Source organism: Vulpes vulpes, chromosome 11, assembly GCF_048418805.1.
Source record: "Vulpes vulpes isolate BD-2025 chromosome 11, VulVul3, whole genome shotgun sequence".
Lineage (NCBI taxonomy): Eukaryota > Metazoa > Chordata > Mammalia > Carnivora > Canidae > Vulpes > Vulpes vulpes.
Window position 1 is genome coordinate 66,604,486 of NC_132790.1, and position 16,775 is coordinate 66,621,260.

Genomic DNA, 16,775 nt, shown 5'->3' on the forward strand with positions numbered 1-16,775 from the left:
CCCAAAAGGGCAGCAGGCTGTCCTTAGGATAAATTAAAGATGGCTTTGATCAGCAACATGCTGGAGCATGGAATATGTATTCCTGAACCTGTTTCCTCACACAGAAAATGTGGTTACCCAGCTTGCCAAGTTGGTGTGAGAACATGGGTAAAATGCCTAATGTAATAAATGTTCAACCGTCAGTTTGTTTTGTCTATTTTCTTTCGTAGGGTTCTCATTTGGGATGCTTTTTAGTGTTGCTTCTCAGTGCTCAAGTTTTTTAACTTCATACACACACATACACATGTGCTTGTATGTCGTTTATAGCAAAACTAAGTTCACACTCCGGGTTGGTGGGGGTGCCATAGCCAGCCTATACAGTCTCAAAAATACCTAGATAAGTTAAAGTTAACTGGAACTCTACTAAAGATTTGTGGACAATATGCCTTTTCCAGTCTCACTTAAGTAATGATTTACATACTTTAGCGCATGATGAAGATGGCAGCACTTTTAAGTGTAAAGTGGCTGTTATTACTTTGTTATCCACAAGGGGGAGAGCTTATACTTAGTAATTTGTTTTTTTGGGGGGGGGGGGTTAAAGTAGCTTTTCATTCAGGTGACATTAAAGGCAAAAAAAAAAAAAAAAAAAAAAAGACTTAGATGTGTTAAACTTGGTGACCTAATTTTTAGTTTAACCTAATTTATAAACAGTCTTCATTAGAATTGGAAAATGTGTTTAGACACTGCTTTAGCACTTCCTTTATAATTGTTTCTCTTTTATTTTACACGATTAGCTATTTTGAATGATTGTGTTTGATATTCCAAGATCCAAACATGGTCTTTGGTATTTGCTTTTCTTTTTTTTCTAAGTTCAGGTACTGATTTTCCCTCTCATGCCAATAATTAAACAGTATTTTTAAACTGTATTATTCATATCATGACTGCATGAATTAGCACATATACAGTACTTAAACTTACTGCTGTGTAATGTGAGTAACTCTTTGGAAAGCATACTGAATACCCACAATTGCAGCAAAGAACCAGCAACTTTTCACACTTAAGACAGGTTCCTATGTGAAACATTCATTGTAGCATACATCTCAGATGTTTACTGGTGGAGTAGAGGTGGTTAGCTAATTTTTGTGAAGTAATTATTTCACACTTATCTAAAACCTGCAAAAAGCCCTGTGATTTTTAATAGACTACTGTTTGACAAATGACATTTACAATAGACTAAAACATGTAGATTTTTCCCCAAAGCAGTATAAAGTTTATTCTGCTTCTGAAAGAACTATAGTCTGAGTAGAATAGAAATATCCTGACCAAAACAAGGGCATGTAACCTTACATTCAGAATAATTATATTTGAGTAGATTTGTTGCTTTATAATTCAAATAGGATATTAGATTTAGATATCAATAGTATTATCCCCTGGTTTGTTTATAGCTAGATAAAAATCGACATTTTCTAACCTGATTATTATTCCATTTACACCAGTATCTTTAAGAAGGAATCACGGTCATTTGAATGCTATGAAATCAGTTGCTCAAGTTTTACATATTCTTGTGGAGCAAATATGACTACATACTGAAGATTCCAGTTTATTTAGTTGGCAATTAAAGACCCAGACAAGATCATGATCTTCCATGCTTAATGGAAGAATGAAACTTTCATAATTTAGGTTTAAAATAATTTATAACATCTCAGATAATAATTGAGTAAAATACATTATGAAAATGAGAGGCATTTATGAAGTTTTTGTTTCATATAATCCTCTATCTAGCCTTTTCCTTACCAGGAAATCATCTGGCTCTTTTTGTCTTATGCTGTCATGTCACATTGGTTTAGAACCAACAATATGAGACAACCCAGTCAAACATAAAAGAATGGAATGCATGAAACCTAAATTTTATTTTAATGTGGATTTGGGTATACATTCGGCAGTTGATATATTTCAATTCACGTCAAAACCAAATAATTAAGAGATAAATATAAGTTAAAACTCTATACATGAATAAATGTCTCTTTCGTTTTGATCAGATTTGCAAATGAAGACCATACCCCTTACTTTTAAAGTATAGTCACACCACTGCACATTAGGGGCTATAATTAATAAGAAAACTTGGTTATATAATACTTCTTTTTGTAATATTCTCCTGTTTAATATAAAGTTCAGTTCATGGCTAGAAATTAGGTCAGTATTAGTATTATAAATAAGATCTTTTCGCTTGTTCCAATGCCCTAATTATATTTGTTATTTAATGAGGAAGTTTTTAATTTGTATCATCTGGAAACTTAATTGGAGAAGTACAGATATGCTCATTTCTGTTTTAAAGTCACTCTTTTTTTGTCCATAAAGAAAATATAACCATTAACCTTTTTTTAAAAACTATTTCAGTGATAATATGCAAAATGCATACTGGGAACTGAAGAGAGAAATGTCTAATTTACATTTGGTGACTCAAGTACAAGCTGAACTACTAAGAAAACTGAAAATCCCAACTACAATCAAGAAAGGCAAGTTAAATTCCAGCCAGACAGCTTGAAGAGCAATCGGTTATCGTTTCTTATCGAAATCTCTTTAGATGATTTTGATAAGCCGAAGCATATATAGTTTATAGTATGTTCACAGCCTACCTATTCTCTGCTTTGGCTTCATTCTCATACTGGTCAACTTCACACATAAAGGTGTTGCTGATGTGTTTTTTCTTCAGTACTGTATTCTTTTCCCCTTGTGGCTTTTTTTTCTCAGCCAAGTGTTGCTTATGTGTATAAGGCTGAGGTGTTAAGTTTGCTCTAGTTGACCTTTTACCACAACTCTTTCGTATATTTAAAAAAAAAAAAAAAACACAAGATACCAAAACCTATTTTTCATTCCAGTGCTATAGACTGTATCAAAGACCTAGCTCTTTATATTGTTTTGGAAAAAAAAAAAACAAAAAACAAAAAAACTTTGATCCATTTATGGGATTCTTTTCATTTGGCAAACTTAATTTTTCTTTCCATAAAGAATAGTTTATTTAGAATGGAGACTAGGTGTTCTCTCCTTATCCCTTTCAGTGAAACGAAAATTTTCATTGATTTGCTTTTCATATATAACTGCTTGGCTGACTAGACTTTTTGAGTTTTGGGCTAATGTAGTAGGGGCTACTTTGCCCAGACTGTTTTTATACCTCAGAAAAAAATCAGTGCATTTGTACTTTTTATTACATAATAGTTCTATTTCTGAAAAATTGTAAATTTGAATGCCCTAAATTTATTTTAAATGAATGAGATACGAGTTTTCATAAAAAATAACTACCATCACCTTATTTAAAATTATGTACACCTCGTATTTTCCCTAAAGAGGGCACAAGAGAATTTTATAAATCTCCAGGAGTGTTTACCAGTAGGAAAAAGGAAAACTAAAGCCAGTTTCTAAAGTTATTTATGAATCAGGCTCTAACTTATGGTTCATTTTGCACTTGAGTTTTCCAGTGGCAAGGGTTACATATGAGGCAAATATATGTTGATGGAGAAGTTCCTTCTCCTAAAAGGAATGCAGAGTAATTCTGTAGGGAGTTGTCAGTGAGGCTGTTTGTTTATATAATAAATATAATTTCCAAAGAATAATACAGGAGAAATACTCTTTTGCATATTTGAAAATGACTCATCTTTGTGTCTCTTCTGAGCTGCTTAAGGCTGTCTTTTGGTTTATGGAACCATAAGTTTTCTAGCACAGTACAACAGTGACAGGTTCAAGGTTCCTTATTGCACATAACTTAATGCTGTGAGGAGTAGAGACAGACTTAAATCACCTTTTTTCCTGACCTAGAGATCACCCTTATCCAGAAGTTAAGCATTGTTACTTCTGGGTCCTCTACTCCTACCTCTCTTCCCAAGACAAAAGGAAATGAGCTTATTTTATAACATGGTTCAGTTTCTTATATTATAAATCAAAACTTTATTCTAATTCCTGGCATTTTGCCCTAGTTGGTTGAATTGGAAGGGGAAGAGAAGCTCATAAGCTCATACTACCATTATGTTGACTATCGCTAAATAAGCTTTAAAGCAGTTTGTTTTCTGAGCCATTATGTGTGAACTGAATATATTTTTTTCTTGATATGTTACTGTAACCAGAGAAATATGTGTTTAAGGAACAAACTGTTTTATCTCTAAAAGCCTTTGGATGTATATTAAAACTTCTTTTAGGCCTCATCAATTCACAGAACTATTTCTGAAAAAATTTACTTTTGAAGCACCTATGGAAAAAAGATTTGAGTAAGTAAAGGAGTATTTAACAAAATATTACTTAAAAAAAACAAACTAAGCTGTTCTAAAGATTTTATTATTTATTCATGAGAGACAGAGAGAGGCAGAGAACACAGGCAGAGGAAGAAGCAGGCTCCATGTAGGGAGCCCGATGTGGGACTCGATTCCTGGTCTCCAGGATCATGCCCCAGGCTGAAGGTGGCACTAAACCCCTGAGCCACCCAGGCTACCCAACAGCTTAGTTTAGAGTGACCTGTAAACAGCCTTCCATAGCCACATTAAGAGCCAAGAAGGGGATCCTTACCTGTATTTTAACCTTATTGGTTTCCAACTTCTTAAACTGTGGAATTTTTTCATCTTCATTAATAGTTCTGTGATATAGGCAGGACAAGATTACTATGTTCATATTGCAGATGAGAGAAGTGACACCTGGAAGCAATTTAATGACTTAACCTCACGTCAAAATGTCAGTAAACAGTGATCTAGGATTAGAACTTGGATCATTTGTCATGTCTTCATTCACATTACAGTATCCCAGTGATCATGCTAACTTAGAAATATTAGTTCTAGATCCAACCAAATTAATGAAGTGCTACATATTTACTGTGCTACTGACAACTGACATTTAGTCTGTGCTTTCTTTTTAGCCTGTTCCCCAGTAGGATGCATGGAAGACCTTGGGAAAGACAGCACAAAACTGCACTTGGCGAATTTTACTGCAACATACAAAAGACATTCCCCCCTCTCACCAAACAGCAAAACTGTTTGCCATACGACATCTTCCCCTTTACCAGGAGATATAAAGGTTTTATCAGAGAAAGCAGTTCTCCAATCATGGACAGATAATGAGCGATCCATTCTTCATGATGGTACTAACTTTCAGGAACACAACTCTTATGGCAGAAATTCTCTGGAAGATAATTCTTGGGTATTCCCAAGCCCTCCTAAATCAAGTGAGACAGCATTTGGGGAAATGAAAAATAAAACTTTGCCTTTACCCAACCTGCCACCACTTCATTACTTGGATCAACATAATCAAAACTGTCTTTTTAAGAATTAATTCTGAAGAGATTCGTGACTTGGTCATGAGGTTACTGTATCTCAGAGGCTCTCTCAAGAAATTATTTAACAAACTGAAAGCAGATTTTGATTAAACTTTTGCAAGAGTTCTTCAGTATATACATTTGCACATACTGTTCCACATTATGTAGTTGATTTTCCAGTATGAATGAGTACCCTCCAGTTCCATGTTCTGGCTAAGAATCAGACATATGCTACTGATTAATAAATAAGGTGTTTCAGAGACCGTTGTACCTTCAATAGTAATTGTAAATAACAGCCTCTCACCTAAAGAATGGAATTAAAGTTTTTTTAGACATGGTTTTATAAAGCATGTGAAATGCCTAAATACCCATTCATAAAAATAGGCCATTAATATCTGAGAAAAAATATAAGTCGCTTTAAGTTACAAAAAAAGAACAAAAGGCAAAATGAGTAGGTTATGTTTCTATTGACCTTGTATTGCATAAAGATGAAAATTGTTATAGTTGAATAACAGTATCTCTTACAGGTTATTCCATCTCCATATGCTATTGTGTTTCAAAGTTTAAGACTTAAAATCGTTTTTTAATACATGTTAAGACTTGAAATAACCTGATCATTGAAGCCAACTTTGTCCCATACATCCTTCAGAGCCTTACTGAAAAAAAAAGTGATAAAATAGTTGAAAAACTATGTGGTGTGTAAAGTACTGTATTTCTAGATTATTCAATTAGAAGTAGAAAGAGCACCACAGAGGTTTCAGTCTAAATCTGTGCCTCCAGTGGTCCATAATTAAAATTAATATATGTAACTGGATAAAGTCATTTTTTTTCCAAAGGGTCTGTACCTGCTTGTTATGTAGAGCAACTTAAAAATTGTTAGACTTTTTTTGAAATTTAACATTTTACTCATTGAGATAGTGATTTTTTTTCATTAACCAAATTAGGAATTGTAATTCTATAAACCAAACTCTGTGCTGTATTGATATAGTACAATCATGAAATGTTCCCAGACTTTATGATTCTAAGTGGTTTATCATTTATAAACAAGGATATAACAAGGATGGCTTCACATGGAAATCTATCTAAATTCTTTCAGGGTGGTGTATTAGTAATATAATGTATTCGTAGGCTTGTACATCTTTTGCCTGAGATAAAGTGTTTCATGTAGGAGGCCTTTATCCTTTTTGATAGACAGTTTCAAATATCTTGTACTCAAAAGAATATCTCTGATCTCTTCTATATTAACTGAATAGCATACATACATAAACAATGTTCACCGTTCACCAGATATTTTTGTCTTTCTATTATCTTACTCACTTATTCAAGCTTGTCTCTGATTAATGGAATTGGTGTCAGATGCTGGAATTTATTCTGACCAATGAACACAGCTGACTCCAGGGAGTACAATCTCCTGCCAAGTAATAGAACAAAACCCAATATGCATAAAACAAATACAAGACTCCAGGCTTTAGCTAAAGGAAGCAACTACCTGTGTAATAACAAAGCAGCAGAAACTATTTCTCATGTGGCTGCATAGGCTGTATATTCTATAGAATCCCTAATGTAGCTTGCTGGTTTGCCTTTCTTAAAACCAAGGTTGGAAACTTCTTTGTAAAGAAGTCATATGAGATAATGGCTTGATTAATGTTTTGAACAAGGCCAAGAAATTAAAATAAATTATTTTTGTTTGAAATTGAAGCAAATGTGAAATACTGTCCTTGCCTATGTATTCCAGGGTCAGGTAGTAGTTGTTCATTTGATTCGTGTAACAGGCATTTGTCTTATTAAACCAACTTCTTTTAAGTGGAAGAAAAGTTCTTCTATCTGAGCAAGAGGGTGGCTATCAAACATGTATGCTCTCAGAAATCAGGGGTTGATGTCCTTTACCGTGTTAAGTGCTAAATAAATGATATGTAAGACTCTTTAGCAAAGATTAACAAAAAAATCTGTTACCCTGCCACAAATTTTTATAATGTGTGCTTTATAATCGTCTCTGTTCTACATAAGATTCAAAGAGAAATGAGAATGGCCCATCTGTAGTTGATAATCTATTTGAGATGGTGGCGGGGAGGAAGAGGGAGAAACTCCAGCAGACTCCCTCCTGTGTGTGAAGTCCGATGTAGGGCTGGATCCCAGGACCCTGAGATCATGACCTGACCTGAAACCAAGATGCTCAACTGACTGCACCACCCAGGCGCACCCCTGAGATGGAACATGGTATGTTGACAATACCACTTCTTTCATACTGTTAGAAATTTGCTCCAAAAGGCTTCCCTTGAAAATGTCTTTAATCCTTAGATTTGTGTAACCCAGTTCAGCATTTATACAACACAATGAAGAGGACACAAGTAACTACAAAAAGCCACTTAACTCCTTCCTTTTGATCTACTATTCATGAAAATAAAATCTGCATCTTCTCTAAAAGGAAACTGAGATTTTTCCAAAATGGAACCCAATTCCTAAGCAGAGCAGGGACATACCTATGTGAAACATTGAAAACCAAGTAAATAGGGAAAAAATCAAACTTAAAGACTTAAGATCAAATCACGCAAAACCAGTAATGATCTGATCTGGAAAGGCTACACTGACAAGGGTGGATCTTTAGTGGAAAGAAAATCTGTGCACTCTTTCTTAACAGAATAGTATCACCCAGAGGTATGCGTGAGCAAGCAAGACTACAACTGAGGCAGCTGTACTAAGAGAAGTAGACAAGTATGGTGGTGAGGCATATCTTGAAAGCTGTGATAAATGGTTTAGTTCCTGACATAATAGAGGAGTGAACATATTTCTATAACCTACTGTCTGGCACCTGTGAGGAAAGTGACTCTACATACATGAATTTTCCGCATAAACTTGAAGGTGGCTCCTCTGATTCTCCTCCAAATTATAAATTAGCCACAGATTATATATTTCACTAGCTTTTGCAAACTGTCTGCCTTTTCTTCATTTGCATCGTTAAAAATTAAGGCCCTGTGCTCTAGGAAATGTACCAATACCAAAAGGCCAACAGAAGAATATAGGCTTGTTTAACCCCTATGGTATGTGGTCTCTAGGTTTCTATATTTGCTTTGCTTTTGTCTGCTCTAGTAATCTTCCTTTTGATCTGTGGCCTGGGAAAATGTGGTTTCTTTAGGTTTCAAATAACAGTTAAATAGTTTGAGCAGTTCACTTGTATGTTCAAGTAAGGAACTTGAACATCACATTGGTTTCCTAGGATCCTGTCTGCTTTAAGTTCTTTAAAAAAAAAAAAATCTTCGAGCTGTTTAATGGGATTGGGGCAAAGTTAAATCTTGTCCTAGTATGTAGTAATTTCTATTTGTGATTTTAATGAGAACTATATATATAAATTTTACTTACCTGGAAACTGGTTGCAGCGGCTATAGTGAAGAGTTAACAGCCCATGGAAGAAAAGCAATTTTTAATATTAAAAAAACTCAACCTGGAACCAAGTTATTGGTTCCAGGTAATTTTTTTTTACATTAGCTCCTGAAATCATTAAAATATTTTCAGCAGCCAAATTAACAGGTCAAGGAAATATAATTCATTTTAGGAAATTTTCCATCAAACTTGTAAGTAAAATTAAATTCATGTACAAGTACTTTTTTCTTCATCTATTTCTAAATAATCATTTACTACTATTAATAACAACCATTAAAGAGCCATTTACCACATCTGAAGCACTGTCCTACATACTCTACTTACCTGCAATAATCCTCACTGTAACTATGAAAATTATTTCCATGGTTACATAACTAGTGACAGAACGAGGAAGGATTCTGATTTCGTCACTATTCTATCCTACGTTATTTACACCTTTGACAATTGTCCTTTCCAACTTTGATTACTTCTGGTCCCTATGATTAGCCATTAGTCTACACACTGGATGAAAGTAATATAAGGTCTATATAGAACCCTAAAGCTCAGTATCACTGTTCTACAGATGTGATTGTGGAAAAATTTACAAAATATCCATGACAACCATGTAGATCATATCCCATTTCACTATTTACTACTCCCATCCCTTTTGATAAACCTGACTTTGAAATTAAAAAAAAATCTTTATTCCAGATAAAATTAATATTTCCATAACTTAGGACAAAGCAAATACTTCTTTGAGTCCATTATTTCAGGTGATGATTTCCAGGAGTATCAGAGTTTCTGAGTATCAGAGTGTTTGCCTACATGCTTGTAGGAAGCTTCTGCAGCCTTTTCTTGGAAGGAATTCCAGTTTTTCTGAATTCTTCTCTTTCCTTCAGGTATTCCATTTTGCATTCTTCATAAAATGCTGGATCATTATAACTACAAGAAGGAAATGAAAATCTTTAAAAAACAAAAAACTCGGCAAGTGTTTAATACAAGCTTACTTTAGTAAAATTCCGACATTTCATCGGGTACAATCTTTAGAAGGTGATTTTAAGAAATGATCATAAATTTATTGCAAACATTAGGCTATTAAACTAGTTAAAGGGGAGGGGAACCAGGACAGAGCAGTGAGCAGCACAGCACCTGTCCTCAAGGAGCCTGTGAGGCTCTGGGAACAGACAAAGGCTGCACCACAAGGAAGTGTACAAAGCACTGTGTCGTAGGTGGGGCCCAGTGCACATGGAAACATTGGGAAGAAGCGGGGAGAGGATAGACAGCAAGTAGAAGTGTGGGAGTCGCACTGAAAGACCACATCCATCCATATTGGAGGTACACTGGATAGGCACCAAGATGAAAAACTGAGGCATGAAGAACAAATAAATCAGTTCCTAAGAGAAAGGGCCTGGGATGAAGCCAGATAGGGAAAGGGCCGCATCATGAAGGTCACTGTCACAAGAGGCTGGAATCTATGCTGAAGGCAGTGGGACACTATTAGCAGAGCAACTCAAAGATCAGTTTTGTGTCTTAGATGAAGCTGACAGCATGTGGCCAAAAGGTGGCAGCAGGGTGAGAGGCAGGATGCCCAGTAAATAAACTACCACAGTAATCCAGACAAGAATGATGAGGGCCTAAGCTCACTGAGAAGTTGTGATGAAAAGGACAAAATGGATCTGGAGAAGATTTAGGTAATGAAATCACTAGGAAATAACCATTTAGAATTAGGAGACAAGAAAGACTCTAAATTCTAGACACATGATGCAGGAGGAAGAAAAGGAGGGTAGTTCAGTTTGGGACCTGAAGAAAGCGAAAAACTCACGACCCATAGGAACCAAATCCATGGGTGCAAACTGAGCTTTTGCAGACATAAGCATGAGAGAAGAGGGCACCTGTTTTAAGGAATCAGTTAAGGAACAAAAGGCTGATAAGAAACGAGATGTTGGGGGAACGGTAAGGAGTATAAAAGGGATGCCAGATAAAAGGGAATTTTACATAATTTTTGGAGAGAGTTCAAGTAAAGAGTGAAATTCACTGCATCTGGCTACCATGAACCCATTAGAAACTTTAGGAGGAGCAATCTCAGTGGAAGGGGGCAGAAGTGAGTCTGCAGTTTACAGAGGAATGAATGACGATGAGACCAAAAGAGAATAAATAAGCATTCATGTTGCAAAACATCACTAGGAAGAGAGAATGCTGTGGTTAACTTCATGGAATGTCGGTAGTAAAGCAGAGCACTTTATTCTAAGATGAAGAAACAGTGTTGAGACTTAAAGTCAAGTAAAATCCTTAAGTCCATTTACTTTCAGCAAATGTCACAACTGTTTCCTTCACTTTCTCTTAGAAGCAGCCTCCTCCAACTCTTCCCAGCGCCTTCCCCCAGAATAGACTACAAGCTCTTATTTTCTCCTATTTCCAGGGGAAAGAGATGAAAGGATATTAAATTATTAATATTCAGGTAACAAAAACTTAATACAATTTAGAAAGAGCTACCACTTATTAACTACCTACTATGTGCCAGGCATTGTTGTAATGAGTTTATGTACAAACCCTCACAATACTCCATGAGGAATAATTTTCCCATCTTTTGAGAGGAACTTGCCTGGGGCTGCACTGCACAGCTAGCTAAGCTCTGGCTGGTCCAGAGGGTAAGCCCAAGCTGGCCTCTCCACTCAGCACTCCTGTCCTTTTGCTCTAATGATACCCGTCTCAGAGGCAGAGATAATATGGCAAACTAAGAACAAGTTATTATGATGGCTAAAACTAAGATATAAAAATTTAATATATAAAAGAGAATTTAAATTCAGTCACAAAGAAGTTTAACAGGTTCATTTATTCATTATACATCTCTTGGGAGCATGAGGGAATAGAATTGAAGAAAAACAAGTTACAGAAGGAGCTTTTACTCCTCTATGATGAAATGCCTTGTGCAGGTCCTGGCCCATAAATAAGGGTGTGTTTCCTCATCTAGAAATGTAGGGATTTAAAAAATTTAACCTCCAAGTCTTCTAACTACAGAATTCCAAAATAAGTCTGTAAATTTAAATACCTATGTACATGGTATGCTATCAAAAACGAAAACAAATATTTGATTCAGATATATATTCTTCTATAATTCCCTAAGGAAGCATCAAAACATGCTGACCTGTATGTTTCACAGGCTAGAGAAACAGTATAGAAGGAAATAAGAGATAACCAAAACTAAGACCTCACAACGGCCGTTAACAATACTAAAGTATTCTGCAATACTATGAATTGAATTGAATGTAGACAATAAAAAATGGGGAGATAAAACAGAAAGCACTTGGGGTGTCTGGGTGGCTCAGTCAGTTAAGCATCTGATTCTTGGTTTTGGCTCAGGTCAGAGTTGTGAGACTGAGCCCCACATCGGGCTCTGAGCTCAGCATGGAGTCTGCTTGAGATTCTTTCCCTCTCTCTTGGCCCCACCCCTGCTCATGCTTGCACATGCACTCTCTCTAAAACTAAGCTCTTTAAAAAAAAAAAAAAAAAAAGGAAGCACTTGCATTCAGAGAACTTTGCAAATTTTAATTATAATATTCAACTAAATGTCAGTGAACATGATATTTAAGAATTATTTTTAAATTGATTAACTTCAAAAACCTAAAATTACCTTTGTATCCTTCATTTGATTATAACTTCCCAAAAGTGAAATTCTATTAATCCCCAAATCACAAGGCTGACAAATCATCTAACTCAATACTTTTTCATTAGAAGAGACAAAAAAGCCCATCTATAATATATTCTACAGATCAATCTGTTCATGAAAAGTAATTTGCTAAGTCATATGGAAAATCCTGTATTTTTGTTTGCTGACCTCATATTCTTAATCAGATACAATGTTAGCTCACATACCTTAACAAGATCTTTAATAAATATGTTGCTTAATATTTAACAAACTGAAATCTCAGACTCAACTAAAAATATCAAAGATTTTATGGGGCAAACTACAGAATCTAGTACATGTAAGATTATCTACTACATATATTACATGCTCTTACCTACAACATATATTATATGCATACACACAGAGCAGCACGAACAATGTGGTGACTACTCACTGAGCAGTTAGACATTCTTTCAATGCAGAATTTTCTTTCCGGCATTTTACTACCATAAGGATTCCAGAGTCCTTGCAACATCTGGTAAAATCTGAAAAAGTGGAAAGAAAAAAAAAGACTTGCAGTTACATCAAAGATTTATTCGAGAGAAAGAGAGCAAGAGAAAGAGACAGAGACAGAGCGCACGCACATGGGGCTGAGGTGCAGAGGGGGGGGAGTCCCAAGTACATTCTGTGCTGAGTACGGAGCCCAACACGGGGCTTGATCCCACAACCCCAAGATCATGACCTGAACCGAAACCAAGAGTCATCCAGTTGTTCAACCAACTATACCACACAGGCACTCCTAATTTTTAACAACTCTAAAATACTCATCAATTTAACATCTCTTACCCAGATTGTGCTTGGCACATAATACTCCACAACAGACATGCACATGAATAAAAGGCAGAATAGGACAAGTGCCATTAACTGCAGAAATAAAGGATGAACTCCAAAAGAGGGGAGAGAGAACCTCTGAAGAGGCCTCACGGAGATAGAAGGGAAGCAGAGAATAAGTTAGATTTCTAACAGAGAAAAGGGATATCTTTCATAAGGAATGAGTATGAGAGTAACAGAGGAGTTGTTTCCAGACGCAGGCAACTGCTGTCTAGTCTCTGCATGTCACCTGATGGCATCAAGGCACCCTCTATAGGACAATCCTGTCATAGGGCCTTAATACCTGGTAATAGGGGTCCCACTTCATTCCTAAGTCAACTCTTAGATGCCCCTGAAAACCGCTTTCTGTCTAATTTCCATTCTGGTGTTTGCCTTTTAAGTTGTACTGAGCCCTTGGCATCCTGCCTCCTCAGCACTCTCACCCCAACCATAATCCAGTTTGCTTCGGGGCAGACTCAGTCCTGCCTTATTCCTTCCACAGGACAGTGCGCTTCGCGGCAGCTACTCCCTTACTTGTCCACTGGCTGCTCTAGTCTCAGCTCTGCCATTTCCAACCTGCTGTAAGTAATCAACCATTTCCACATCAGACTGAAATACACTATCTTCCTCACAAAGAAGGTGTAGGTAAAACATGTTTTCTGAATCTTTTATAACTCCTTTAATGCAAAAATCAAGATTTCCCTCTTTTCTTGAGTTATGCATTATCCTTCTGGTGACTAAAGAATGTAATTTGTAATTATCTTAAAGCAAGCAGGTAAAAAAAACAAAACAAAACAAAACAAAACAAAAAAAGCAAGCAGGTAATTCAGGGGTCTCCAGAAGACAGGTAATACATACCAAAAATATTTTTAAACCCAAGCACACTGGAAATGATTGAGATTTATTAAATGCATAAAGAACTCATCAGAAGGGCTTTGCTGGACAAGAGCCCTACAAAACAGACATCTGTATCTATCTGAAGTGTCACAGCATACTCTGAAGGGTAGGTGGTAAAATGGGGACAAGGACAACAGATGCAGGAAATTAATTCAAATTTTTAATGTGTGTGATCGCATGAAACTGGGTGACATGCAATAACACTCCACATCAAAGACACACAGCATGAGCTTCCTGTAGCTGCTGCTTCTCCACTGCCGGCAGTCCCACCGTTGCTCTCTGATGCCTGAACCCATCAGGTGTCTTTCTTTACTTCACCTACAGACATTCTGTCCCACTTCGTGCACATAAGCTGGACTCAGGAGCCAAATCAGACCAAGGCAATTGCCTTTGTGACCTTGACTAAGGACTTCCTCCAACTCAGAAAGGCAAAACAGACTTACAATCAGCTCACTGGAGATAAGTGGAGATGCTGAGGGGTAGCTGGCTACATGGCTCTCAAAAAGCCCATTAACTCTCACTCTGGAATGTAATTAGCATTCCTACATGTGAATTTTTCTATTTACAGCATGATATTAAGATCTACTTTTTACAAGCAACAGTTAGGATTCTGAGTAAGAATTAAGACTTGGGAACCCAGTTTGTGGGACATCTGGGTGGCTCAGTTGATTAAGCATCTGCCTTCGGCTTAGGTCATGATCTTGGGGTCCTGGGATTGATCCCCGTAACAAGATTCCTGCTCAACGGAGGTCTGCTTCTCTCTCTCCCTCTGTGCCTCCCCCCTACTTGTGCTCATGCCCTCTCTCAAATAAATTTTAAAAATCCTAAGGCAAAAAAAAAAAAAAAAAAAAAAGACCTCGGATATCCTCAAAGGGAATATGTACATAAAGTTATCCCAGAAGTGACTAAAGCTGGCTAAGGTCTTCTTTAAGGGAACTGCCACATTCCATAGTGGTGAAGAACCATGGACTGATTGCTCTGCATCACCCAACCTTACTGTAACCTCACTAGACCTGCAGCAGACCAGTTCATGCTAAGATAGTGTCTAGAAGAAAAATCATTAGCATCATGAATTTGCCTAATGAAAATACACTAGGTGATCAAGACCCTTCTTTCCTGGAAATGCAAACACAATGGCTATTATCAAAAGTCCACTTTCTGAGTTTAATAAACCCAATACTTTTACATTTGATAGATCACAACATAATGCTTAAACACTATTATTTTCAGATCCACTTTTCCTAATATGAATAAAAATATTCTTGATAGGGAATTGATGTGAGATAGCATTTACGTGTTCTGACCACAATAAAGGCACAGTCTATATATTTTCACACTTGTCCAAATCTCTTCAGGAATAACCGTGACTGGCCTATAGCCTCAAGCTGTTTGTAAGGTTTTTGTCACTTGTTTAGCTACAAGAGTTTAATGAGGATCTTGCTTTCATACCATATTAGCATACGTTCATATAATAATGATGTTGCTAATACTGCCAACTGATTTCTAAAACAGTATTCTAAAAAAAATAATAAAAATAAATAAACAAAACAGTATTCCAAGGCATCCAAATAAATTCTTTGTCTTCCAATGCTAAATGTTATAAAGCTTAAATGCTCATATATAATATTACCATTAAAGATTATGAAAACAAAAGTTCATGCATTTAAGCATATCTTAAGGAAATGCAAATGAATATCAATAAACAAAAACAGATTAAAAAATTATTTCAAAATTTAAGAACCTAAAGAGAGCATTTAAGACTTTCTTTAAAATATTAAGAACATGGCACCTATTCTTCTTAAACTATTCCCAAAAATAGAAGAGGAAAACTTCCAAGTTCATTATACAAGAACAGTATCACCCCGATACCAAAACCAGATAAAGACACTACAAAAAAGGAAAACTACTGGCCAGTATCTCTGGTGAACATAGATTCTTAAATTCCCAATAAAATATAAAAACACTGATTTCAACAATACATTTAAAAATTCACAATAGTGGGATTTATTCCAGGGATATAAGAGTGGCTCATTATTCACAAAACAATCAATGTGATAGATCACATTAACAAGACAAAGGGCTCAAAAATCATTTGATCATCTTGACAGATGCAGAAAAAGCAGCTGATAAGATGTAAGAACAAAGGAGGTTCAGAGGAAACATACTTCAACATAATAAAAATCATATATGAAAGATCCATGGTTTATATCATACTCAATGGTGAAAAACAGAGCTTTTCCTAAAAATCAGGAACAAGACAAGGAAGCCCATTCTGCTTTTTTTCAACACAGTTCTGGGAGTCCTTGCTATAGCAATCAAACAAGAAAAATAAATAAAAGGTATCCAACTTGGTAAGGAAGAAATAAAACTGTCACTATTTGCTGATGACATGATATGGTACACAGAAGAACTTAAATACTCCATCAAAGAACTATTAGAAGTGATAAATGAATTCGGTAAACTTGTAGTATATAAAACTAATACACAGAAATTGGTTGTGTTTCTGATAATGAGGTAACAGAAACTAAAACCATTCCACTTACAATTGTACCAAAAAGAACAAAATATGTAGGAATAAACTTAACCAAGGAGGTGAAAGACCTATACCCTGAAAACTATAAAACATTGAGGAAAGAAATTGAAGACAACACAAATGGAAAGATATTCCATGCTTATGGATTGGAAGAATAAATATTGTTAAAATGCCCATAATATACAAAGTGACCTACAGATTCAATGCAATCCCTATCAAAA

The 16,775-nt window shown here is 35.9% G+C and overlaps 2 protein-coding genes across 4 annotated transcripts in view; one reads left to right on the top strand and one right to left on the bottom strand.

The window, feature by feature from the left end:
- Positions 1 to 6,970, top strand: part of AZI2 (5-azacytidine induced 2) — a 35,794-nt gene extending 28,824 nt beyond the window's left edge. For both annotated transcript variants that reach the window (XM_026006371.2, XM_026006372.2), the window contains exons 7-8: positions 2,377 to 2,495; positions 4,877 to 6,970. In XM_026006371.2, the coding sequence (XP_025862156.1) occupies positions 2,377 to 2,495; positions 4,877 to 5,289 (532 nt within the window). In that variant the 3' untranslated portion in view covers positions 5,290 to 6,970. The remainder of the gene's footprint in view (positions 1 to 2,376; positions 2,496 to 4,876) is intronic.
- A 2,347-nt stretch (positions 6,971 to 9,317) lies between these two features.
- Positions 9,318 to 16,775, bottom strand: part of CMC1 (C-X9-C motif containing 1) — an 83,819-nt gene continuing 76,361 nt past the window's right edge. For both annotated transcript variants that reach the window (XM_026006374.2, XM_072726654.1), the window contains 2 exons: positions 12,709 to 12,799; positions 9,318 to 9,571 (listed from right to left, as the gene is read on the bottom strand). In XM_026006374.2, coding sequence (XP_025862159.1) covers positions 9,451 to 9,571; positions 12,709 to 12,799 — 212 coding nt within the window. In that variant the 3' untranslated portion in view covers positions 9,318 to 9,450. The remainder of the gene's footprint in view (positions 9,572 to 12,708; positions 12,800 to 16,775) is intronic.